The sequence below is a fragment of the Nicotiana tomentosiformis genome, chromosome 1 (genome assembly GCF_000390325.3).
Source record: "Nicotiana tomentosiformis chromosome 1, ASM39032v3, whole genome shotgun sequence".
Taxonomy (NCBI): Eukaryota; Viridiplantae; Streptophyta; class Magnoliopsida; order Solanales; family Solanaceae; genus Nicotiana; species Nicotiana tomentosiformis.
In genome coordinates, this window is record NC_090812.1 from 111,515,344 (window position 1) to 111,541,173 (window position 25,830).

General features: G+C 37.4%; 4 protein-coding genes and 1 long non-coding RNA gene across 6 annotated transcripts; 1 reads left to right on the forward strand and 4 right to left on the reverse strand.

The window, feature by feature from the left end:
* Positions 1-2,392: 2,392 nt before the first annotated feature.
* Positions 2,393-3,001, reverse strand: LOC138908790 (KNR4/SMI1 homolog). The gene has a single exon (XM_070199430.1). The coding sequence runs from the start codon at positions 2,999-3,001 to the stop codon at positions 2,393-2,395; it is 609 nt and encodes a 202-aa protein (XP_070055531.1).
* A 5,033-nt stretch (positions 3,002-8,034) lies between these two features.
* Positions 8,035-12,612, reverse strand: LOC104109220 (bifunctional TH2 protein, mitochondrial-like). 2 transcript variants are annotated; one of them, XM_009618447.4, is made up of 6 exons: positions 12,277-12,612; positions 12,066-12,174; positions 10,434-10,724; positions 9,896-10,310; positions 9,543-9,809; positions 8,035-9,102 (listed from the first exon to the last, which is right to left on the reverse strand). In XM_009618447.4, exons 1-6 carry the CDS (start codon positions 12,465-12,467, stop codon positions 8,699-8,701), a joined length of 1,677 nt encoding a protein of 558 aa, XP_009616742.1. In that variant the 5' UTR covers positions 12,468-12,612; the 3' UTR covers positions 8,035-8,698. The 2 variants fall into 2 exon arrangements, with proteins under 2 accessions (XP_009616742.1, XP_009616741.1); XM_009618446.4 differs by having other exon boundaries at positions 8,596-9,105.
* A 2,504-nt stretch (positions 12,613-15,116) lies between these two features.
* On the reverse strand, positions 15,117-16,802 carry LOC138901928 (uncharacterized). The gene is made up of 2 exons (XR_011412463.1): positions 16,363-16,802; positions 15,117-15,402 (listed from the first exon to the last, which is right to left on the reverse strand). It is a non-coding gene; the product is annotated as an uncharacterized lncRNA (long non-coding RNA).
* Positions 16,803-19,061: 2,259 nt separating this feature from the next.
* On the forward strand, positions 19,062-20,558 carry LOC104109223 (photosystem II reaction center Psb28 protein). The gene is made up of 2 exons (XM_009618449.4): positions 19,062-19,263; positions 19,938-20,558. Exons 1-2 carry the CDS (start codon positions 19,191-19,193, stop codon positions 20,405-20,407), a joined length of 543 nt encoding a protein of 180 aa, XP_009616744.1. The 5' UTR covers positions 19,062-19,190; the 3' UTR covers positions 20,408-20,558.
* A 231-nt stretch (positions 20,559-20,789) lies between these two features.
* Positions 20,790-23,376, reverse strand: LOC104109222 (subtilisin-like protease SBT1.2). The gene has a single exon (XM_009618448.4). It carries the CDS (start codon positions 23,233-23,235, stop codon positions 20,926-20,928), a length of 2,310 nt encoding a protein of 769 aa, XP_009616743.1. The 5' UTR covers positions 23,236-23,376; the 3' UTR covers positions 20,790-20,925.
* Positions 23,377-25,830: the final 2,454 nt, after the last annotated feature.

The window sequence follows — 25,830 nt, forward strand, 5'->3', positions numbered from 1 at the left end:
TTCTCACCTTAATCTACAACAACGATAATAATACTATCATTAAGTTACGAAAGGTACAACTAACGCACATCGAACGACAAGCTTATTTTGTATTAAAACGGACAACATCTCCCCTATAATCCTTACTTCCTCCAAATTCAAGATAACACCACAACACCAAAAACAATAATAACAACATATATAAATTAGTTTCCAACTTTATGCATACCACACAATACTACAAAACAGCCTAACACACCCCAATCTCTTCATACACAAAACGACCACTGTAGTAGTGTCAACAACCCAAAATTGTTACGATGAACGACCAGCCCAACATCCTGCATTTATGTGGTGTTTCTCCACACCCTTCCTCCTCCAAAACTCTCACAAAATATTAGTAAAACACGCTGCCCAACAGCACCACAAAATAGTCCATAAAATAGTCCACAAAACAGTCCGCTACAAGTGAATAACTCAAACTCACGGCTTCCGATCACCGTCCCGTGAGTTATTAAAAATATAGAATGACTTACTATGCATATACAGCAGAAAAAAATGGATGAAAGAGAGCAGTAAACTTACCTTATTTGTTGGATAACTCAGCTCCTATCTTGGTTCTTCAAACTCTAGGCTTTACCTCCAATTAGAACTTGAAAGGGAGAGAAAATCAATTGGGGTTTGGGGAAATTTTTGGGAGGAGTTTTGCAGAGATTAAGTCTGGTTATTTTTCCCTATTATCAACCTAATATATTAAGGGGATAAGACTTTAAAAAGTCCTCTTTGAATGACCCGAACTGGCCCATTTTTGGACGACCCGAAGAGGCCCATTTTTGGATTTTCGTTTAAGCAAGTAGGTGACAGTCTGCGCGGTCTCGTAAAAACGCCCATATCTCTCCACTCTGCTATCGTATTGACAAACGGTTTAATGCGTTGGAAAATAGACTCATATATCTTTCATTTTATGGGTGGAACACCCCATAATTCTACGTATATTGGTATAAAATGTCAGTTACATTGGACCCAAAGTTTCAGTAAAACTTATGAACGTAACTTGTGATAACTTTCATCGACTTTTGCTCCACCACTCGCTTGACTTCAAAATATAACACACGACTATCATACGACTAGCATAACTCATAACATAACCTCCTAATCATGTTAAACACCCTGGTATCACTTCAAAAATACATGCTATAACATTCCCAATTTGTCAATTTTTTGACGAAACATTATGTTTTTCAATTCCTTTAGCTTTTGAATCTTCCGACCATCTTTGTACTTGTTGTTCATGATCTTAAATATTTGTAACATTCGAGGTAATATGATTAATTTACTTTGTAAACTTTTCAAATATGATTTCATTTCTGAGCTTACATCAATTGACTTAAGACGACTCGTACGTACGAAAACATGGGTTGTAACATAAATGGTCAAAATGAACCATGCTTGTGTAGTTTGCTCGATCCCTGGTACAAAACATGAACACGTGTATAATGACATAAAGAGAAATTTCTCCTTTACCGCTATCTTATATCTCAGAATCCATCCTATATTTCGCGATCTATTATGCAACCAAGCTTAAGGGCCGACCATTACCCCATAAATCGGGAACTGCCAACCGAAAAATCAACAAGATCGAGCCCCCACATAAGCTTAAGGGATACCTTATAAAGCCTATAGACTACATTACTTCGAGTTCGAGCAATAACTCACTCGACCATAAAGCCTGCGGGCTACATTACTTCGAGTTCGAGCAATCACTCACTCGACCATAAAGTCTGCGGGCTACATTACTTCGAGTTCGAGCAAGCACTCACTCGACTATTAAGCCTAAGGGCTAATCTTATTTCGAGTTCGAGCAATCACTCACTCGACCATAAAGCCCACGGGCTACATTACTTCAAGTTCGAGCAAGCACTCACTCAACTACTAAGTCTATGACCTACATTAAACCTAAGGGCTAATCTTATTTTGAGTTCGAGCAATCACTCACTCAACCATAAAGCCTACGAGCTACATTACTTCGAGTTCGAGCAATCACTCACTCGACCATAAAGCCTACGGGCTACATTACTTCAAGTTAGAACAATCACTCACTCGACCATAAAGCCTACGGGCTACATTACTTCGAGTTCGAGAAACCAAATACACTCGACTATTAAAGCCTAAGGGCTACTTTTTAATTCAAGTTCGAGGAAATGCTCACTTGTTTATAAATTTTACAAGGTCCAACTTCGATCAAATTGCCTAAAGCCTTGAAATTATGAAAACTTTCATAAGGAATGAATGGAACAAAATCATCACAAGGCAGAGAATAAAACAGAGACAAGTCAGGAAAGGAAAAGATCTTTATATATATATACAATGTCCGATCAGGACCCTACACAAAAATATCAAAATGGAATAAACCCTAAGTTTCCCGGTTATCTCCGGGGGAAGTTTCTTCTCCATCGGGCTCCTCCCTACTCTCAGACCCACTCTTGCTCCCATCATCATCATCATCGTCGAAATCCAAGGCTCTGGCATCAGCTTCAAGCTCTATAACCTTTTTCATCTCTTCGGTAAGATCGAAACCTCGAGCATGGATCTCCTCGAGGGTTTCCCTCCGAGATTGGCATTTGGCGAGTTCACCAACCCAATATGCTCGAGTTTGAGCGGTCTCGGCTGCCTTTTTTTCTTCTACTTGAGCGGCTTCAGCATCGGCCCTATAGATGGCCACGAATTCATCTGCCTCGGCCTTTGCTTTTTCGAGTTCAGATTTGGCCTTGGCAAGTTTGGAAGCCAACATAGCCTCGAGCTCCCTTATCTTTCTTGCTTGAACCGATCTCTTTTCCTTTATGCCTTGAAGTTGACTTTCGGCGGATGATAATTGGGCTCGAGCAATCTCTTTTTCTACAGCAAGGCGGTCCATGCCTTCTTTACACCCCAAGGTCTCCGCCCTTATCGTATCGACCTCCTCACGAAGCAACCCAATCACCTCAAGATTCTGCTGCAACTGTGAGATCGAAATATTAGCCATCGTTCCCGAATTGAGCCCATGAGTTTTTAAAATTATCATTACATGCTCGGTCAGGTCGGTCTGATCTTGATATGGCTTTGCCAACTCGGCTCGAAGATCTTTGATCTCTTCCTCTTTCTGCCCATTAAGAAGTTTGAGGGCATTTCTCTCCTCCTAAATCCCTCGAAAGTCGGCCTCACGTCGGCTCAGCTCAGCTCCTAGACTTGGAAAACTCCTCTTGATGAAGAGCTAAAGCCTATACTAAAAAGAGAAAAATTTAGGCAGAAAATAGAAAAATATGACATCAACAAAGGGAATCGAGACTTACCCGATTCAGGGTTCGTTGAACCTCGAAGAAAAGACCCGACGCATCACTCGGGCCGGCAACATCCTCAATACTGGTAAACAAATCACGAAAGGGGTCCTCTTCCTCATGGGCCCTGCCTACCTCGAGGGTCCCCAAAGCTCGGGCTTCCCTAATTGCCCCTTCGGAAAAAGCATGGAGAGTAGGCGAGTCTCCGATTACTATTGCCCCAAGCGAATCGCTTAGGGCATTCTCCTCAGTTCGAATAGCTTCAGGGCCGGCCCCTTCAAATAGACCCACCGTTTGTTGACTTCGGTGGGAGGCATCCTCGATCTCTAACGACTCGGGGACTTTGCCCGAGTCCTTCTCCGACATCCCCTCAGTTCGATATGGAGCCTCGTCAAATGCCATCGACCCAGCTGCCTTTGAGGCATCGATGGTTTTCTTCACTCGGGCCACCAATATGGACTCGTCATTTTCTTCTTCCTCTTCATCTTCATCCCTTAGACGCTGAGTTGATTCTTCGGTCAAAGGGATGGTGTTCTTCCTTGGCTTACGAGATTCCTTTATCTTAAGTTTTGGATCCTCGGAGGTATAGGCCCTTTTTTCTTTTGTTGTTCTTCATCGGTTTTGGAACTGGGGCCAAAATTGTTTCCTCTCCAGACGGGGGCCTCACGACAGCATCTTTGCCTAGGCCTACACACAAGGAAGTTAAATATAGGAAAGACATTTTGTTCGAATGATTGAAGTCATGAGAAAGAGGCTTACCATGATTTTAGCCTCTCATCGGCTCTTTGATAAGTCGCACCACGAGCGCTTGGCATATGTGGAGGTCGAAGCCAGGTCCCGTACCCAGCTCTTAAGGTTAGGAACTGCACTGGGCATCCAAGCAGCCGCTACATCACAATAAGGGATATCAATGAGAAAGAAACGAAGGAGCAAAACAATAAGAGCTAACAACAGGATTGTACTTGCGCTTCATATTCCATTCCTCGGGAAATGGCATCTTCTCTTGGCCGGAATTAGGTCGAAAGTCTTTACTCGAACGAACCGGCCCATCCAGCCTCGATCTATGTCCTCGTCTATGCTCGATAACAACACTTTGGTGGCCCGTCGCTAGAGTTTTATTAACCCACCTCGATAGAGGTGGGGGTGTACAATCTAATAAGGTGGTCGAGGGTGAAAGGCATCCCCTCGACTTTGTTCACGAAGAAACGGATCAGAATAACGATCCGCCAAAAAGAAGGGTGGATTTGGCCTAGAGTTATTTGGTATTGGCGGCAAAAATCGACGATAACAGGGTTGAGGGGGCCCAACGTGAAAGGGTAAGTGTACACACTTAAAAACCCTTTTCACATTGATAGTAATATCCTCTTCGGGAGACGGGATTATCACTTCTTTGTTCTTCCAGTCATAATCTTTCCTTAACCGCTCAAGGTGTCCCTTAGTTATCGAGCACATATACCTCGATACTAGTTCACTTCAACCGAAAACCAACGAGGCTTTATCGATCTTAAAATCAGAAGTAAGAACACACACCCCGGGAACGCACTCCTCCGGTCGTGGCTCCACCGGTGTTTTGTCTCCGGCGGGATGCGAAGAAGAAACACTTTCTTTTGGGGGAACGGTTTTTGACGTTTTCGCCATTTGGATTTAAAGATTGAAAATAGAAGGAGGTGGCGAAGATTTGGTGTTTTAAATAGAGATTTTGCAGTAAAAATTACAGATGAAGAACTCAAAAGATGCAAGAAATAAGTTAGAAGATTTGGAAATTGAAGATGTAAAAGTAAAAAATAATAAAAAGAGGAGTTATTTATAGAGTTGGCAACGATGGTTCAATATTAGCAATGGCCGACCACCGTCTGATACGCATTTAATGCCTTGGTTACTGAACCGTCTGGACATTTATCACGTACGTCATGGTCGGGCTCGATACAAATGTCAGTGTATATCGAGTCATACCGCTTGCAAATCATGTCGTTTCTCGCCACATTCTTCCCGAGAAACGAAGGGACTATCTGTATACGGTCAAAACCGGCGTCATATGATTAGTCAAGATTGAAACATAATGGATCGAAGGTCATCTTCATAATATCGGGTATGAGATCCGAAGTCAGGTTACCGAGCTCAAATTTCTAGGACCGATCAAATACCGAACTCGAAGTCATTACCGAGCTCGAATCCAAATCGAGCTATGATGCAAAGCGGCGTTATCGAGCTTGAGAACCAGAGACCGTCCAAAACCGAGCCCAAGTCAATACCGGACCCCGAGTCAATATCGGGCTCTAAATATGGAAACCAACCAATACCAAGTCCGATCGAGGTCGAGCCAAGGGACAAGAGTCGTTACAGTCGCACTAAGGAGAGAGAATTTCGACGGAAATTAGGGAAAAACTATTCTACCATAGGTTCCCCACTATGTATTTTTAATTGTATCCAAAGTAGGATTTCTCTACTATAAGAGGCATAACTACTATTTCTGTAAGGCATCCATGATTAAGGCATTGATACACTCTCTTATTATTGATAGAGAAAAATATACTGATACAGATATAGAGAATATCCTCTTGCGAGCTTCTATATTGATTCATCTTCCTTGTTCATAAAATAACTTTCTATTCAATTTGGTTTGCATTTCATTCTTTATACGGTCAATACTCAATATATTTTCACTCATTTTTCGGTTTATGCCATGTTATACCGCGTACCGTTAGAACTACGTATAAATTCAACCATATCCATTTTTCGGATAAACAATATGTAAAAAGATGTGTTCTTATTCAGAAGGACGAGCTAGAGTCTTTTCATTATTCACACAAAATAAATCGAATAGATATCTCATTTTTGAAAAAACAATGTTTATTTTTACCCGATTTCTTTATCACGGATAGACAGGCTACTAAGCTTTGCATTTTGATTTGTGAACACCACTAGCTAAGTGGGAATATTAATTATTCTATCCTATAGTTTTCAACACAGTAGTAACTAGAACTAGTAAGAAGTGAATAGCACATAATAATTACAAAATTGTATATAATACATGTTTTTTTAATATATATATTTGCGTACTTATTCGATATTAACATTCGGTGATCTAATCTGTTTAGAGAAACTAAATTATTTAAAGATGGAACATGAGGATTCTCAATGATTTGATGATGGATTAGTTTAAGGAGCGGGAGTGAATAGGTGTATTCACGTGGGGTTATGTGTAACCCATTGTACCCTAAAGTCTACAAAAATAAATCAAAATCACAGTGGCTAAGCATGTGGCACATGCTTGGCTAATGGACACACTCACTTACATGTTACATTACATATTGCATCCCTTGAAAAAGATTAGGAAAAGAAATAAAGAAAGATGTGCAAATTTAGTAGTACCTCTCACGTCTAAGAGAATGGCTGCATAGAATATTGTTCTTTAAGTTCTGTTTTAGAAATCTATATAGTTAGAAAATGTGTGAAATATTACATTTTGAAGTTAAAATTATTAACAAGTATTGAAAATTTTAGTTTTATTAAAGAAAAATGTTTGATCTTTATTAGGACAAGAGTGAGTTGCTCTAGTAATGTGCACCCTCCACTTCCAACTAAAAGGTTGTGAGTTTGAGTTACCCCAAGAGCAATGTGGGTAGTTCTTGGAGGGAGGGAGTCGAGCGTCTATCGGAAACAGCCTTTGGGTTATTGTTGTTGTTGTTGCTTGTTCCTTATCAGTTCTTGGGGAGGGAGTCGAACGTTTATCGGAAACAACCTATGTGATGTTGTTGTTGCTTGATCCTTATTAGATTTTGAAAGAGAGAGAAAATGTGTGTGTATTGGAAGAACTTAGCAAAGCAAAAGAGAATTAAATTGACAGGGATAATAAGGAGCTTTCATCTGCTTTTATGCCTTGTTATCGTCTTTCTATTTCCAAAAGAAATTCTTCGGGCAAGCGGCGGACGGCATGTTTCGGCTAATTTAACATTAAGGCTTTATTAATTATGATCACATAAAGCACATCATAGAATCAAACTGCACTACAATTCTTAACTAGTTCGAACAAGTTAAAAAGAATTTCCTTTATCAAATTCATTCTGTTCAGACTGTTAAATGTTGAAAAGACTCAAAATAATTAACACTATAGTTAAAAGATATTTACAATCAAACATTTCTATAACATACTCGTTTATTTCGAAATTTTTTGGTTGTTATAGTGAAATGCTATTATAGAGGACATATATTATATCATAATATAATATTTGATTTCGAGAAAAACTCGATTTTTATAGTAAATGACTATTATATAGGGATGCTGCTATAGACATGTCACTGTACTTTTTGATATAACCCGTAAAACACATTGAAAAATTCCTTAACAACATCGTTCAAGAGTTTTTTCGAGGCATCGCAGTACATTAATTGGAATTCACAGCTCCAGTCAACAAGCAAATATAGAAAGCTTTAGTAATTTTTATTTTTATTTTATATATAATATTAGCATGCGATGAATTTAATTTTTTTTATGATATATACTACTGTCTTGAATTGAGTTTAAATGACAAAATATGATTAATGAGAATTCATATAATTGACCCAACTTAGGTGAAGCAATATTAGTATATGCATTTTCCTTGGTTCATTTCTTCTAAACTACACCAGGTTGAGACTTTCAATTTGGTTTATGTCGATTTGTTTCAGAAGCAGCTTTAACTTTCGGATCAAAGTTAATTATATTTCAATGGATCCCATAAATTTAAACTAGCCATAAAAAAACTTGGAAAATCAAAGCATTCATTAAGCAACCTTTCATGAGATACACATTTGACAAATGGGAAAATAAAACATTCCCATCATAGTTCATCATTACTCGAGGGAAAAAAAATAAAAAACAGTTCAAATCAATTATGTTCAGTTTACAAGTAAATAACCTGACAAACAATTGACTTTTCCATGTTGCCTTTACTAAAATATATGTAAAGCAACAATATCCTGAAAATGAGATTCCTAATAAAATCATCTCATATTCAGGATTTACACCGAGGCAGATTCACAATAAGCACTCCCTCATGAGTCTCATACTTCTCCCCCTCAAAAGCTTGAGAAAGTGAACAACTACAATGCTTTAAAACACGAGGCCGATGCACTCGACTAGAGGTGAGTAGCACAAAGGAAACAAACTACAGTACTAATTGCCTGGAGTGACCAAATTGCCTTGGGCCCTAAAAATCACCCAGACAGTATAACTTGACACGGGCTACTAGTCCTCGACGAAAAAAGGACCAAGGACCGACACATGGACATGTAGTTTGATTAGCCACATGTTAGACAGATATAACCTAATTTATATGCTTGTTAATCTCAGATAAATTTACCAACCCCCATTACCCTGTGACACATGCTTCAGGGAGCAGCTAAATAGCCAGGGGCTTGGAAGTCTATAATCCCAAAATGAATGCATGTATCTCAGACCAACTGGAGACAGTGTAAAGAATGCCAGACATTCCCTTCAAACTACCTTCAGCTAGCTTCCTCTGTTTTGTTACCAAACCGGAGAACAGTGGAACAAAAGAAATACCAAACTGTTCACCTAATCTTCTAAGGCCAGCACTCAGACCAATCACAATCCCCACGTCTGCATTGAGTAGGCAAAGCAAGTCACCGACGGAGCCTCCGACATAAACTGTAGTATGTTTGCTATTACTCTCACGTGACTTCAGGATGTCGTTAAAGGCTTGAAGCTTGTCCATAGGAGATTCCATCTTCTTAATCATGTCACCAGTGGTAACAGATCCTTCATAAGGTAACTCATTTGAGTGCACATTTAACACTGGTAAGACCCCTGCTGATGGAAGAGGATGTCAACCAATAGCTTCTAACTTAAAGAATTCAATCTATATCCGACTGAGAAAAATTCCAGATATCATTTTTTTAAGGCAGTAAATAATCATAATCATGTGGGCTGATGGCCGGCCCACGTATCTATTGGTTACACCCTAGTTGTCACAAGTTCATTATTTATCTCTTTAGCTCAAATCTGCTCAATTCGATTAAAAGATAGAAAACCGGACATGAACTATCAACTAACCAACCCATTCTTATATCCCCGCGTGCATTTTTTACATTTTTTGGGTTGGTACGAAAAGATGAAGTTACATTCTCGTGCTTTGATCACATTCAGCCTGTTGTTATGTTACAGAATTGGAGACGTTTTCCTTGCTTTGTGTTCTGCAGCAATGTATATCTTTCCAGATAAGGAATTAATGGAGTGCAAAGGTATACCTGATGAAAAAGCTGATCTGATCAGATCTCCGGACCAACAATATGACAGTACATGAACATCTGCATGCAAGTTTTCAGTTCCAAGTATTTCTTGAAAAATGTTTTTGCAACCATTTTGAAAGATGAGGCGTTCCCCAGCCCGTTTTATGTCTTCCTGACTCAACCCTCTTAATACACCAGAACGAACCACCATATCATTTGCTCTCCTTTCAAAATCAGACAGCTGCTCTAGTGCTTTACACAGACCCTCATAATCAAATCTCCCAACTGCCATGAATTTGGAGATATTTTAGGACTTCTCATTGTCGTGATACAAAGAGGCATCTACAAAAGAACAGACGAAGACTACATACCTGTTTCACTAGGTATGATGCTTTCTATGCATTGCTCGTATTCCTCAATATACTTGCTAGAAAGATTGCTCCAAGTGGCCCGAAGATCAGCTGCAGAAACACGAGGGTACAGGGTTTCACAATCATCTAGATCACTCTTTGCTGCTGCTATGATGGCAACATCGGCCAAAAGGGCAGATGAATCAACAGCACTGCACGTCATGTCAAAATCACAAAACATGGTAAGATTGCATCCTGCTGGTTCTTGGACTTGAGAAATGGGGGTTACAGTGGACTGGGTAATTGGCTGAGCAGAGATGAATTCCAATTCAAGTTTCATAGCTTGGTGATACAGCCTTTCGACAACATCAAGTTCTTCACCAGTCAAACAAACACTTAGTTTATCCAGTAGGTCCTCAATCCTTGAAGCATATGCCTAAGCACAGAACCATTACAAGGGAACGGTTAGACAAATTTCAACTACAGAATACTCTTTGTATTTGGATAAGAAATTCCTACCAAAATGAAAAATAATGCATTGCTCAAAAACCAGACACACCTCAAAACTTTCTGAACATAGACAGTCAATCCATCTCTCATAGATGTTATTGTTCTCTTCAGGGACCAAAACAGACTTAATCTCCTTGCTAAGAAAGCTGTAAAGCCTCATACAGGGTGCAATTACACTAAGTGCATAAGCCGCAAGCCTTGTCTTCTCAAAAGGGGTCACAATTTTACCGGTAAACTTTTCCCCTTCAACTTTTCCTGCTGCTGTGGCCAGCAAAAAGTCAGTGTATCTAACTGTGGCACTGTCACAAGTGCTATTATTTGGAAGTTCAAAGCCCCATTCCTGCATTATGATGTATCTGTTAAAAGCTGAAGAATCGACATCGCTGATAAATAATACTAATAACATGGACACCTCTAAATGCTGATATGGTTAATGCTTCCTTATAAAGAGATTCTAGACCGGTTGAAGAGGTTCGGAGAAGTGAGCACAAGCCCATTAAATTGCTCTTTGTTGCTCTCATCTAAAATTCTTCTAGCAGTACAAAATTTGCACTACCAGACAACCTACTAGATCAACTATTTATCCAGTAAATTTCACGTTCCGTTACACTACCCTTTTCAATTAGGGTAGGACAAGAGATAAGATTTTTTTGGGGGGGGGGGGGGGGGGGTTGTCCTTCCTTTTTCTTTGAAGATGCCTAGTCCAGCTTGCGCACACCTCAATAATTCAACCACCAGCAGAGGTACGGGGTAACTCTACACACCAAGACTTAGGCACATGAGAAAAAATCACCTAATCTTTTATGTCTCTGCCCGGATTCGAACCCTGATCTCAAAGGTTTTCAGTTTTCACTTATTTTATTGACCACTAGGCTACAACCTTTGGATGCATCTCAATCTTTCGCCTTTCCTCAATCAGGAGATGGAAAAAAATGAAACCGAAATTATATACTCCCTCCTTTTCAATTTATGTGAACCTAATTGACGAGGCACGGAGTTTAAAAAAAAAGAGAGGACTTTTGAACTTGTGGTGTAAAATGAGGCACATATATTTTATGTGGTTATAAATCATTGCATAAAGGTAAATTGTTTCCCAAATACGGAAAGAGCAAATTCTTTTTGGCATGGACTAAAAAGGAAATAGGTTCACATAAATTGAAACGGAGGGAGTATGTGATATTAATCACAAAGACCTTGAGTTAGAGAAAATTTGCACGTGATCCTCTACCAATTAACCAAAGAGTGTTACATCTATTTATGAAACTGAATTACCAATTCATATTAACTTCCCAAGTTAAAAATCCAACAAGAAACCCATCCATTACATGCTTTTAAATGGTTAACTTGAATTTCGATATGAACAATCAACCGATTACACCTCAATCACAGACTAGTTGGATCAGTTATATATAAACCTTAAGCATCCACCTGTTCTATTAGCGCCTATCTATTGGCCTTTTAAGACAAATTGGGGGTTCTCGAAAACTAAAATTTGTCCAAAAGCCACACTTATTCCTATGCTAATATACAAGTCTCTAGTCAGACTAACAAGACTATGTAATAACAACCACTACACCTTAATCCCGACTAGTTAAGAACATCATTTTCTTCCATTTTGATTTACTCTATCAATTCATATGAACATGGTCAGAATAAACCAGGAATTTCAGGTGTAGCTTACCCGCACAAGATCATCTTGATCTTTAAGCTTCCTCAAGACACGCTTTCTCAAATCACGGATAGCTTCCTTGTCTTCGTCGTCATCCGCAAAATCCTCCGCCAACTCATAACTGCCAAAAGCAAACGGTTAATCAATAGATTCAATAGAACTCCTCATGGATTTATCTTTTTTATAATATGTATATTGATGAATTAAAAAAGTGGGGGCTTACGCCTGAGCAAAAGCTTGAAGGAAATAGACATCTTGAGAGATACAGTGAAGAAATGATTTAGAATCCAAAGTCCCAGATGCCAAACACACAATAAAAGGAGTATAAAGAGCACAAAGTGATTCGTTCTTGAACTTGACCCAAAGCCTCTTTGCTATCCCACCATCATCTGGGGTTGCTTGGAATCCTTCCATATCAAATCTTAGCTTCTAACCAAAAGTAGCAATACTTAGTTGCTAAAAAAGATGTGAACTTTGTAAACAACTTTGACCCGTCAGTTCAGATTTATCCTACACCTATGTTTGTGGGATGTAACTTAGTCAAGATTTTGGGTCGAAAAGTAGCTAACTTTCCTTGAAAGAGTCGAAAAGGGCGTGTAATTAGAGACGTGAGAAAAGTGGGCGTTTTTTATAGATATTGGGTCTCACCACAAATGGGAATCCGCGTTTGTGTAGTGAGAAAGAGTAAAGGAAGGGGACTAAGTCTGAGTTGGTCACTCACGGATTAATGGGTAAATTCAATTCAAAGGTCGACTCCTCTGACCAAAGAAAGAAAGAACTGTAGAGATGAAGAAGAAGAACGAAGAAAGAAAGGAAAGGAGAGGAGAGGATCCGTGACGTGTTGGAGAAAGCAAGGAATCAAAGAGTTGAAAAAGAAGGGGGTGGGTGTTGGGACAAGGGGATTAATTGGGACAGCTAACGGCGCGCTAAATGCGGTGTCAAGTTGCAGAGTACGTGAATATAATACGGACAACCTAATACAGTACTTTCATTGAAGCTGCCCGCCGCCTCCTTCATTCCCTCTTTCTTGTGAATCCAATAGAATGATGTTTTCACACAAATCAAATCATTCATTAAATGTCCATATTAATTACAGATTGTTAATCTCAAATAAAAGAATTTTTTTTGAATAATATGTTAAAGTTGATCAATTTATAACACCAAGCAAGGAAAAAAGGATAAACGCATAGAGGTATCGGAAGATTGATCAAGTAATTTAATCTTAATAGTTAAAAAATTCAAGTGACAACGCATTTCAGTTAATTATTAATTAATTGATAATTGTTCTATGCAAATTTATGAAAATAATGTAAGATTGACTTATAGCATGTTTGGCCAAACTTATAAAATTTGTTTATTTTGAGAAGTGTTTTTTTTCAAAATTACTTTTCAAAAAAATACTTTTGGTGAGAATCGGTTTGTGTTTGACTAATTAATTTAAAAAAATACTTTTGAACAGTAATTAGTGTTTGGCCAAACTTTTAAAAACTGCTTCTAAGTGTATTTTTCTCAAAAGTGCTTATCAAAAAAGTATTTTTGGAGAGAATCTACATTTTTTTGCTTTTCAAAATCTACTTCTGATTCTCCTCAAAAATACTTTTTTTTTTCATTCTAAAAGCTGGGCCAAACACCTCAAATTTTGGCTAAAAGCACTTTTGGCCCAAAAAAAAGCTTGGTCAAACATGCTATTAAAGTACATGCTTTTCGTGATACTCCCCCATCTCAATTTAGCTGACACACTTTTCTTATTAGCTCGTTCCAAAAAGAATGATACATATATTTAAAAATAATCTAACTTTAAAATTTTTATTTTACTCATTTTATCCTTGGTGAAAAGTTTTTATAGCCACACAAATATTATGACCTCACAAAACTTTTATCCTTCAAAATTTTTAGTACTACATATTTCAAAAGTCTTCTTTTCTTTTTTAAACTTTGTGTCAAGTCAAACTATCTCATCTAAGTTAAAACAGATGGAGTAATAAGTACTGGTGTATAACATTTGAATAAGATTGAAATTAAAAGGAATATAGGGAATTTGTAATCTGTGAATAACATTTGTGCAATAGTACTATGTAAGTATAAACCGTTCTTATCATTTTCCAATTTAGAATTGTTTTAAAGGTAAAGTCAAAAGCTTTACGATAATTGCACAAACTACTGAGTTTGTATTATAAACAGGTTAATAAAATTCAAAATGTCAAAACTCAAAAATATTTTTGGATTATTTCTTCAACCAAATGCCATTAGGGAAAAGTTTTTCAGCTTTTGCAAAAACTAAAAAGACTACTCCAAATGTGTTTTTAGTTCTTGCAAAAAAATTGAAAACCTTTGTTTATTGGTTGAATTCTTTTTCGAAAGCATTGAAACAATTTTTAATACTTTTTGAAAATAATCCATAGTTTCAAATCCTTAGATTTTTCTCTATTACATAATCCTCAGCATGTTAAGGGATCTTAGCCCCATAGTATATTTGGACGGATTGAGTGATTCATGCTTCCATTATCAAATAACACTCAAAAAGTCAAAATGGTTGACCAAATCAAGCCTTCCAAGATAAGATCACTTGGACTAATTATTAGCTCAAAATAATTCACTAGTTTGTCTGTTATCGTGAAACAATCAATAAAAAAATCATTTTCAGAAACACAGTTAAACATAGAATTTTTAGAGAAAACTATAAAAGAGTGACTCCAGTAAAGTGGATTGTTTATAATCCGCTCCTTTAACCCTTATTGACCGGACAAACTTTAGATGTATCGAGTTACAATTGAAAAATACTATATATTTTTAGCCGTTCTAAAAAAATAGCTAAATAAATATATATACGTGTAATATTTACAAAAATATACATATTTCATATACCTTTTGGCTAGATAATACAGTTAGTTTCGGCCGAGCTGCTAATTTTATCACACCCCAACCCCGGGAGGTGCGATACGGCACATAATGCCCGAAGGCCCGTGCGAACTAACGTCCAACTTAGACCCTTCGTCATGAGATCTAGGCCAACAAGGCCTCCAAGTATGATACCAAAATTAAGAAAATGTTCACAAATGACCGTGGAAGAAACTTTAACATTTTATATATACACCACCGTTGCCAACATAGTCATAACCAACATTTATATACACACAGGACACTAGTATGCAAGCCTCCACAATCAATAACTTGGTTGGGACAGGGCCCCATCATACCCAAAATGATAAAGACATGTACTCTAGTACCTATCGACTTCTGTTCAGCTACTCCGGAGAAGTGGAGTGCGACAACTAACATGTGAAACGGGTACCCTACTGAAGAGGCATGTCACCGGATCTATCTGTATTTGTGGGCATAAACATAATGCCTAGAAGAAAGGGGTATCAATACGAAAGATGTACTGAATATGTAAAACATGTAATAAAGGTAAACCAAAGACTAAGACATGTAATAAAAGTAAACCAAAGACTTATTATAATAGATATAAATACAAAATTTCGAACTAAATACCGAAGACAAGCCACTGGGGCATACACTGCGGAAACCATGAACTATAAGTGCGTGCAAGTTTTTGTAAAAGTCAAGTAATACCTTAAACATAATATAGTAATATTCCACCGCTCTTGAGACATATCATCTCATATCATGTTCAACCACACTTTGGGGCATATCATATCATATTGTATCCGATCTCCGAGAGTACTCGGTAAAGTTTATATCTTCATCGCATCGTACCCGGCCTCAGGAAGTCTCGGTTGTACCCTACCTCAACAGGACTTGGCGTACCCGGCCTCAAGGGGGCTCGATCGTACCCAGCCTCAGAAGATCTTGATTATACGTGGTCTCAACAAAACTCGGTGTACACGGTCTCAAGAGGACTCGATAATATCACATGATACATCATTCCATACCCAGCCTTGTAGAGGACTCGGTAAATACTTCACATTATGTCTCATCACACCCAACTGATCAGTGGATGCACAATATGTATTGTACCCGTCCGACTATAGCGCAACTCGGTAAAGTAATATATATATATATATACGTGCAATGCAAGATCAATTTCAAGAGATATCAAGATTAAACTTTAAAAAAATTACATTTCACTGCCTCTTGATACCATTCGGGAACATCTCAAACTTGAAAAAAATTGCAACAGGCAGAACATCTCAAACTTGAAAAAAATTGCAACAGGCAAAGAATGTATAAGAACATGAACATCATTATCAAGAAAGACTTAGAACAATTCAGTTTTACAACAAAAAGATTTTTCAGAAGGGACAACTTGCATCAAGACATGCCAACGAAAGAAAATTGCCTTACATACCTTTTTGAAAGGCTAACTACGTTTTTTGAGTTCTTACACTTCTATGGTGATTTCACTTTAACGAAATCTCCAAAATCAGTATAACAAGAAGGCAAATGACTCAGTGATGGTAACGAGATTCTTTACGTTAAATTCAGCTAGGTTCGCCTTTGATTATGCCTTGAATCGTTTAAGAGTTCTTAAAAGAAACCCGGGAGATGATTTTTTGTGTAGAATGAAAGAGAAGAAAGTTGTACTGCTTTTTATATCAATTCTAGAAATTTCACCGCCCTCGATACTAAACGGGTCGCCTCGCACCGGCCATTGCACCTTGTGGGGCAGGTGGCACAATCTGATGGAAAGCGTAATCACCTTTTGTCCCCATAACGTGTTGCCGGCCGATTGGTTGCACGTAAATTCATCATTAGTTTCCAACTTTTTGCGAGAGGGGAAGTGTGGGGTGTAACAAATTTTGTATTTTGCCCGTCATAATTCTATTTTTTCTTCAACAATCCGTTTTATTAACTCAACTATTAACTTAGTTTAAATTTGACTAAATTAATCCATATGCAGATACAAATGAGGGTTAATGTACAAGTCTTTATCAAGAAAAAATCTCACTTTATACCTATTAAGTCCAAACTATTTACTCTTTAATACCCAAGCCCAAAAGATTTACTTTTCTTACCCATACGGCCTAAACTATTTACCCGTCTACCCAATCCCCTTTCTCTTTTCAATTTCTCTAAACAAGTAGAGTCCTACATCTCAAACGTTCTTTTTCCCTTTCAAAAAAATACCCATAGCTTAGTCTTTTTAGTGGATGATGAAAATCCAGTACAAACCCATGCATTTACCTAATATCTTTTTAGAATTTTCTATATAAAATTTAAAATACAAGTTTTCATATTATTTTACATGAGTTTCATTCCAAAATCCTTTTTCTATATTAGTATATTATGTTTTGTGTATTTATTTGTATTCGTGAGCCCATGTTGTTGTGGTTATATATTAAGCTTCCCATATCAAAAAAATTGTGTGTCATTGAAGACCCACCATTGTTGAGATTGAAGCTCCTAAATTAAAATTTTATTTTTAAGATTTGATGTTTAATTCAAGGTGGGTGCTGTAAAATATTACTTATAGTACTTTCAGGAAGTTTATAGTAAATTTTGTTCGCATTTGGAGCTGATTTGAGGTGATTGAGATCGAATATTTTTAGTTGAAAATCGAAGAACATAGTTACCCAACAGTATATTGCTACAATATACAGTATGCTGTAGGAGTATATAGCTATATTGTAACAGTATACCGTTATAGTATACAATATACTGCAATGGTATACTGTAATAATGGAAGAAGAATACAGTTACCTAATAGTACACCGCTACGGTATATAATATACTGTAGGAGTATATAGCTATACTGCAACAGTATACTATTATAGTATATAATATATTGTAATGGTATACTGTAATAATATACAATATACTACAACAATATGCTGTAATAGTATACAATATACCTTAATAGTATACTTCGACTGCTATTTGTTGAATTATATAGGTGTTATTGTTCAAAGCTAAAGTCATGGTTATGGTAACATTATATTGTTATAGCATACAATATAATATAATAGTATACTGTAATAAATAAGTAATTTTTTAATTTCTTTTAATTTTTCCAACTATGTCCTTGCAAATATTTTCTTAAATGATTTTTTATGGAGTTCCATGAAAATAATATTCATTGTATAAGTAGATGTAGGAAGGCATAAAATAGTAATGTAGCTATTTGGTACATTTATATGCAGTTTTGGTATACTATTGTGACAAGTATTTTACAATAACATTAAATACTAACATATGATTTTATTATACTAATATACCATTTTATTATAATGATATATAATTTTGAATCCTATGTGATAAAAATATTTACAATAATACATACATTTAAAAAAAAAAATGAAAATGCAATGAAAAAAAAAGAGAAGAGAAAACAAGTATAATGTATAAGTTGTTTTAATAATTGATTTAAATAAGAAAAAAAAGAGAAAATGAAAGACAAATAGTGTATTATACTATCAGTTATATTAAAGAAGGTGAATAAATATTAAATATACCAGCTATATTTTATTATTATATAAAAAAAAGAATAAAGAAAAGGAGCAAAAAAGTGAATGTAATTAGATTATGTAGAAATAAAGTAAAATAAAAAAGGAGCTAAATTAATTTATGAAAGGAAGAAGAAATAAAGAAAATGAACAAAAGGAAAGAAAAAAGCGAAAAAATAAAATAAAATAAAATAAAAGAGCCAAAATTGTGTATGGAATCAGATTATTTGAAAATAACAAAATAAAAAACATTATGATTTTAAAAAAGAACAGAAAAGGAGTAAAAAGGAAAAAAAAAGAAAAAGGAGAAAAAAGAAAAGGAAAAAAAATAGCTAGTTACCCACAAAAGCTACAATGGTAGAAAAAATAATTAGTTTAATGGGTAAAAAAATAAATAGGTAGACAAGAGTAATTAGTTTGGTTTTTATGGGTAAAGCTATAAAACTCCTTTTATCAATTGCTCAAACATTTAGTGTTTTTATTGGGCTGCTATTAGAGCCAGCCCAAAACTTGATAAAAGCCCAGATAGGATTTTCAGTTGGCGGGAGTGTATTGTCTGGTGGTTGGCTAAAAAATCAAATGGTATGGGTAAGCCAATCCATTTGAAAAAATCTAAAAGAATGTTAGAAGCGAATGGCTGTCGTTGTTACAACCAGCCACTCTCTCTTACCACATCGACTGTTTTTTTAGTTCCCTCTGCTCCATTCTCGCTCTTTCTCTCTGCACTTTTCTAATGGCTACTCTTCAATCTCTTGCATTCTCTCCTGCACTTTCTCACAGTTCTCATCAGCCTCGCTCTCTTTTGGGTATGTTTCCTTCAACTTAATGTGCTTATGTATCTTGACTCTCTTTCCTTTAATGGCCGAGTTCTTTCAATAATTCTTGGTTTATCAGTATATCTCGTTAAGTTCCGTAAGTAGTTGTATTTCTAGTTTTCTTTTTTACGCTCTTTGAGTAACTAATGAGGTGGGTATTTGTGCATTCATCTTTTTGATAATCTTCTTTCTGGGATAATTTGTACTGGAAATGTAATGCAGCTGAATGTTAACTTGGAAATTAGGGCCACAAGACCTGCAGTCTAGTGGCACTAGTGGAGGTTTTCCACACAATAAGTGTGAGTTCAATTCTTGTTGTCTCCCTTTTCCGTTCCCTCCCAATGTAATAGAATTTTTTTTAAAAAAAAAAATTAGGAAATTAGGGATCATAGTTGATTCAACAGCAACAACTACACCTCAATCCTAAACAAATTGGGTTCAGCTATATGAATCCTCATTGACCATGTTTCTCCATTTAAAATCATCTCAGGCCAACATTACAAAATAAAAATAAAAAGTACTAGAAGTTCTCTATATTTCCTACTGGTATAAGAATAATAGGGCTAAGAAACTCCTGGATAGCATAGTACCTAAAGTAAGCATATTAAAACGACTATCATAGTTAATTCAAGATCAATAATTATTGTTTGTGTTCTGTACTGTAGGAATAGCATCAGGGGTGGTTCATCAAAGTGCAGGATCTTCATTCAATGGCCAGCGCTTGTGCCTAACCCGTTCACGTTTTGCTTCCAACATCCAAAACCAAAAAATGTCCAGACTAAGTATAATGATGGTTCAGCCAAAAATTCAGTTCATACAAGGAACTGATGAACAGACAATACCAGATGTGAAGCTAACCAAGTCAAGGGACGGGACAAATGGTATGGCCATATTCAGGTTTGATAATCCCTCCGTATTCGACTCATCTGGTGAAGTTGGGGATATCACTGGATTCTACATGATTGATGAGGAAGGGGTTCTTTCATCAGTTGATGTAAATGCCAAGTTTGTTAACGGAAAGCCTGCGGGAGTTGAAGCTAAGTATATAATGCGGACTCCACGAGAATGGGATAGGTTCATGAGATTTATGGAGCGGTATGCTAATGCAAACGGATTGCAGTTTGTTAAAAGTTGAGATTGTATGTTTTCTTTTTATTGCCTAACCAATTTCTTGAAATTTTTGTCTGTCATATTGGTTTATGAGTAATTAGTTCAAAAGGTGTAAACTTGAAAAATCTTAGCGACATGCTGATAAGTGACAAGCTAGCTGCATCCATTTACAGTTAGATGTTACTTCTAGTTCCTTTTATAGCTTTCACTATTCTCTTTCTTCGTGATATTTATTCATTTGTGATGGTTCCTTTAGTTTGTTATAGATGGTTCACTTCCAAGTCCAAGTGCAAACTTGTGCTTGGTCTAATCTATTTATACATGTTACAACTTCTGAACATTGAGGAGATAAATGTACTTGGTAAAACACATTGCTTTCAAATGATTATCATTCATTTCTTCTTTATCGAAAGATAAAGATGATCTTTGCCTGTCAGCTGTATATGCTCTAACATCAGTTTCTAATAAGATTGTGAAATTCCTAATGGAAGTTTTGAACTAAGACAACATTTGGTGCTATTGTTGTGACATTGGTGATAGCCTTCACTTCGTTGATGCCCATGTGACTGAAATAGGACTCCTGACTTTGTTGGCTTTATTTCCTAGATTGACCCATGTCAATTGCCCCTCTGCAAAACTCATCCTTTGAGATCCATTTCTTTTCCTTGACATAAACCAAACTCTGTAACTTAAGCTTTGGTTTGCATGTTTAAATATCAGGCGACGTGGTTTGACTCTCACTTTGACTCCCTCAGGTGGTACAATGTCAACTGAGTAAACAGAATTAGGGTTCCCTACGTTTGTTACTCTCCTCTTGATCATCTTTCTAGTCATTCCTGCCCTGAAAATTACTGAAATTGAGGGGTAATTCAGGCTGAAACCCCTCTCCTTCTGTAAAATGTCACGGCAGCTGACATTCCTATGAGTAATGCTGAAGACTTCAGAATTTCTGTATCCAATAGTACAGAGGTGAGTGATATATTCATCTACCCGGATGTCATATATTAGTCCAGGATCGATGGCTCTTTCTGGTTTTACGTGTCCAGCTCCAGTTGCAAAAAGCTTAGCCGGTGCATCTCCATCCATGATTGGTTTTCCCAAGTGGTCAGTTGTATCTGCAGTGGTCACTAATGCGGATTTGATTGCTGCTGGAGTCCATCTAGGATGAGCTGAGTGGAGCAATGCGGCAATTCCACTAACATGAGGACAAGCCATAGAAGTCCCTGACATAACAGTGAAATTTACTCTTCTTGAATCCTCTGGAAGGCCACTGGGGCCTAAGTTTTGCGGCCAAGCGGCTATTATGTTTACCCCTGGAGCAATCAAATCGGGTTTGAGAATTGAAGGATCGGTATAACTTGGCCCCCTTGACGAAAATTGAGCTACCCCAGGTGCTCTTGACTTTCCTATTACCGTTCCTCCAAATATGAATCGAGCTGTTGGCCTTTTTGTCGAGTTCAGATAGTTTTGTAATTGAGTTGATTCATCGAAGCCAATCAACGTTGCTGGAATGACATGGACATCGACAGAATCTTCCTCTAAATTTACTGCTGTGTTTACTAGGATCATAGCAGCACCACCTGCCTCCTTCACAACCTGCCCTTTTTCTGCCCTTCCATTGACTCCCCTATTACACACAACCATTTTTCCCTGGACTTGTTCTCTTGAAAGCGATCCTTTCAAGCAAAATTCACTTCCCTTGTCCGCATTCTTGATATAAACGAGTTCAAGACTCTTACCTGAGCAGCTTGGAACTTGCTTCCCGGGGTACAAAGATTCTCCATACAGGAACTTTCCATTGCCTAACTTAACTAATGCTGGAAATCTCCTGTCAAGTGTGCTAGCGCCAACAGTGGCAATCCAAGGAGCCCCATTGGCTACTGAACTTTGGATTGGACCATTATTCCCGGCTGCACATATAACTGAAATTCCATGCTCCATGGCTCTAAAACTGCCAATGGCAATAGTATCATCATAAAGTGGAACGGGGAAGCCACCAAGTGAGAGTGACAATATGTCTACTCCATCTCTTATGCCTACATCCATTGCTGCAAGTATATCAGAGCTGTAACAACCACTGAACCAGCAGACTTTATATATTGCAATGTGGGCACCCGGGGCCATCCCTCGTGCCTCCCCCGCTCCATTTCTAAGCACACCAGCCATTGGCACCGCAGCTCCTCCAGCAGTGGATGCTGTATGTGTGCCATGGCCATGGGAATCCCGAGGTGACACATATTCCTCCACTAAATCTGGTGACCATGTCATTGAGGCCACACGATGTCCTTTGCTGAAAAACCTCGCGCCAATAATCTTGCGATTGCAGCTTGAAGAATTGAAATCCTGTCCTCCTTGACAGATACCCCTCCATTTCTGTGGAACAGGAGGCATTCCATGATCATCAAAACTTGGACTTTCTGGCCAAACTCCAGTGTCTAACACTCCAATGATCGCCCCTCGACCAAATCCAGACTTCAACCAAGCACCTTCTCTCGTCGCACTTAGTCCCAAGAACTTATATGAATAAGTAGTTTGAACTTCAAGCCTCCTCTCTGCACGTATCGATAACACATCGTTGTATTTCCTTAAAGACTCGAGCTCAGCTTCAGTGAGTTGAGCTGCAAAGCCTTCCATAGCAGAATGGTAGGAGTACAAAAGGCGAGAAGACGAGTCTTCTCCAGAGGAAATGGCTTTTGCAAGGAAAGAGAGGTGCCATTGAAGCTTAGAGCTAAAAGGGGGTCTTGTTGCTCCATTTGGATGCAACTGAACAATGTACGTTTGCAAATCTTGAGCTTGTATGAAAACAATACAGAGTAAAATACAGAGAAAGGAGAATTGGGTACTGGATTCCATTGAAGTAGTATTGGCTTAACTATGCTTGGAAAAGAATGCATGTTTCTTGGAACAAAGAATGAGGTATTTGAAGGGGTTGAAGAGAATTCAAAAATTGGGTGTTGGAGACATGTCTGAGCCTCTGAAAGAGAAGAAGAAACTCGTGAAAATATATGAGCTCTATATCACGAGTATCATTTGTCAAGAAAGAGGAGAGAAGCAGAGAGGATCAGATACAATATTGTAGTATTATACGAGGAGCTGAAGGTCTCGCCTATGTATTCACAAGATATTGTGAAACATTTTAAGAAACATTCTCAGTTTCAAGTTTTAGACTTAGAGGATGTCCCTTTATTTAATAGATTCATTTGTTAGACAAGAATACACAAATGCATTTATGCTCAGGCGCCAAACTTCACCATGTCTGCAGTGGGAGCATTCAATTGAGTCACGCCACGCTTAGCTCCTTGCACTTTTACGTAGGTCTCTCTCTGCAATGGAATGGCGGCTCTACATTTTGGCCCACTAATACTAGGATGTTGTTTTTTGTTTTTATTTTTTTCAGGAATTAAATATACTTCAAGTGAGTTTTTTCCTTTTTGGGGTTGGGGGTTGTGTGTGTGTGTGTGTGTGTGTGGGGGGGGGGGGGGTTAAAAAGAAAAAAGAAATGACGGGGATTGACTTTGATAGAGGGTACATGATATATGTTTGAAAAAATTTATCCGCGGTTGATGTTTACATCAAATCAATAAATACATGATAGTGTTTTTTAGAATATACTTCAATCATTAAACCCCTATGTAACTTTACCTTAATATAACATTTAATCATGATTAACTAAGATAATTTGATGTAAACACGTGGGAAAACATTTTTCTGTTTAGTAAGATTGTGACCTTATATTCTAGTGGTTCATATTAGACTTGCAATCTTAAGTTGCAACTTCAATCTTACACGATGTGTTAATTATGCGGGATGAAAAGAGAAAAATGCTAAATCAATTGAATTTTACCAACTATTCAGACTAACAGACTATTTCTCCCCTAGATGATAACTTTAGTTGGCAAGCCATATCATTTGGTAAATGTTTTAGATTGGCATAGGACTAGTCTTGCAAAAAAAAAAAAAAAGAGGACTTACTAAAATTGAGAAGTGTAAATCGAAATTATTACTACATATCTTTTTCCTTGTAGATTAAAGATTAACTTATATTTAGTACTTTGTAAAGCCGGAGGGAAGCTCTAAATGGCTTATACCACAGACTAAGGATAAGATAAGGGGAGAAAGAAATGTTTAAACTAGCACGACTGAGAGAGAAAAGACTAGGTGAAGTGTATTAAAGATGATTCTCAACAAGTCTTGACAAGAAATACCAGGATGAAGGACATATGAAGAGGGTATTTTGATCAACTATTCAACTTGAACAAAAAAGATAACATTTTGGATCTCCAACGTCTGTGTACAATAGAAGCTTTAGCTATATCCGTAAAATTGAGCCGGTAGAGGTAAAGAATGCCATGAAAAGTATGAAGATTAGAAAAGCTTGTGGTCTAGATAATATCTCTATATAGGTTTGAACGTGTCTTGGGGAGGTTAGAGTAGTCACCAACCTATTTAATGCATATCCGCCACAACCATCTGTGAAGACTAAGGAGAAGGGATGGAACCTCGCCTACATGTGGCCACAATCTCAAATTAATACTAACGATGCTAGTACCTCCAGACCAAACCCTGCCCAGTCCCATTGGATACAACAAGATCAACTAATCCTAAGCCTTCTTATTTTGTCCCTTTCAGAAGAAACACTCCAAAGAAGTTTGGAATGTTCTTGAAGCTGCTCTATCCTCTCCCTTTAATACCAGGATTTTCAGTCTCCATTATTAGCTGTTGGCCCAAGTAAAGAATAGTTTTGAAGATTGACAAAGGAACTCAGGGATGAACCAGGTCCATCACTGGTAGGCATAGACACAGGCAGATTCAAAGCACGTGAGATGCACATGCAGGAGATAAACGAAATCTGGCATAATAATAGATATCTCTTGATCGAAAAGATTGCATAATTAATAAGGAGAATGACTCCTTACTCAACGAGAACATTATCCAAGATAAGGAAGAAGTTAGGAGTTGAGATTAACTAGAACTCTTCCACCAATGAATAGTAGTATTAGAACTCTAGTTGTTTTATACTCTACTAACTCTATAAATCGCAAGATGTTCTCATTCTACAGGTGACGCACAAAAGTAGAAGTTAAATGTGAATTGAGAGCAAAATAGCAAGGTATTTTGCAAGCAGTTCGTGTGTGATTCAAATGTGCGAACCTGAAGCTACATGAACCAGATAGAAGAACCAGCTCCAAGTGTCTGTCCTTTATTCTAGTTCAATTGTAGTAGGTATTTTCATATTGTACCTTTAAGTTTTATCTAGAGGCAATTGTAATAGGTACTCAGAGTATTCAAGTTAGAGTTAACTTGAAGTTGTCGCAGCAGTTAAAGACTGGTTGCCACAACGGGATTAGAGTTAATCCTAGGTTTACAAAAATATTTTGTAAATGCAGTTTTTGGTTCAATGATTTAGTGGAGAGTTTTAAAAAATCCTACTAGGAAGTAGGTCGTGGT

Bases quoted from the DNA above. Each gene is read 5' to 3' on its own strand.
- LOC138908790 (XM_070199430.1), bottom strand. From the start codon at position 3,001: ATGGCTAATATTTCGATCTCACAGTTGCAGCAGAATCTTGAGGTGATT.
- LOC104109220 (XM_009618446.4), bottom strand. From the start codon at position 12,467: ATGGAAGGATTCCAAGCAACCCCAGATGATGGTGGGATAGCAAAGAGG. The intron at 12,175-12,276 runs GTAAGCCCCCAC...TGCTTTTGGCAG, and splicing joins CTTCAAGCTTTTGCTCAGGC to TTATGAGTTGGCGGAGGATT. The intron at 10,725-12,065 runs GTAAGCTACACC...ATCATAATGCAG, and splicing joins ATCAAGATGATCTTGTGCGG to GAATGGGGCTTTGAACTTCC.
- LOC104109223 (XM_009618449.4), top strand. From the start codon at position 19,191: ATGGCTACTCTTCAATCTCTTGCATTCTCTCCTGCACTTTCTCACAGT. The intron at 19,264-19,937 runs GTATGTTTCCTT...TCTGTACTGTAG, and splicing joins TCAGCCTCGCTCTCTTTTGG to GAATAGCATCAGGGGTGGTT.
- LOC104109222 (XM_009618448.4), bottom strand. From the start codon at position 23,235: ATGGAATCCAGTACCCAATTCTCCTTTCTCTGTATTTTACTCTGTATT.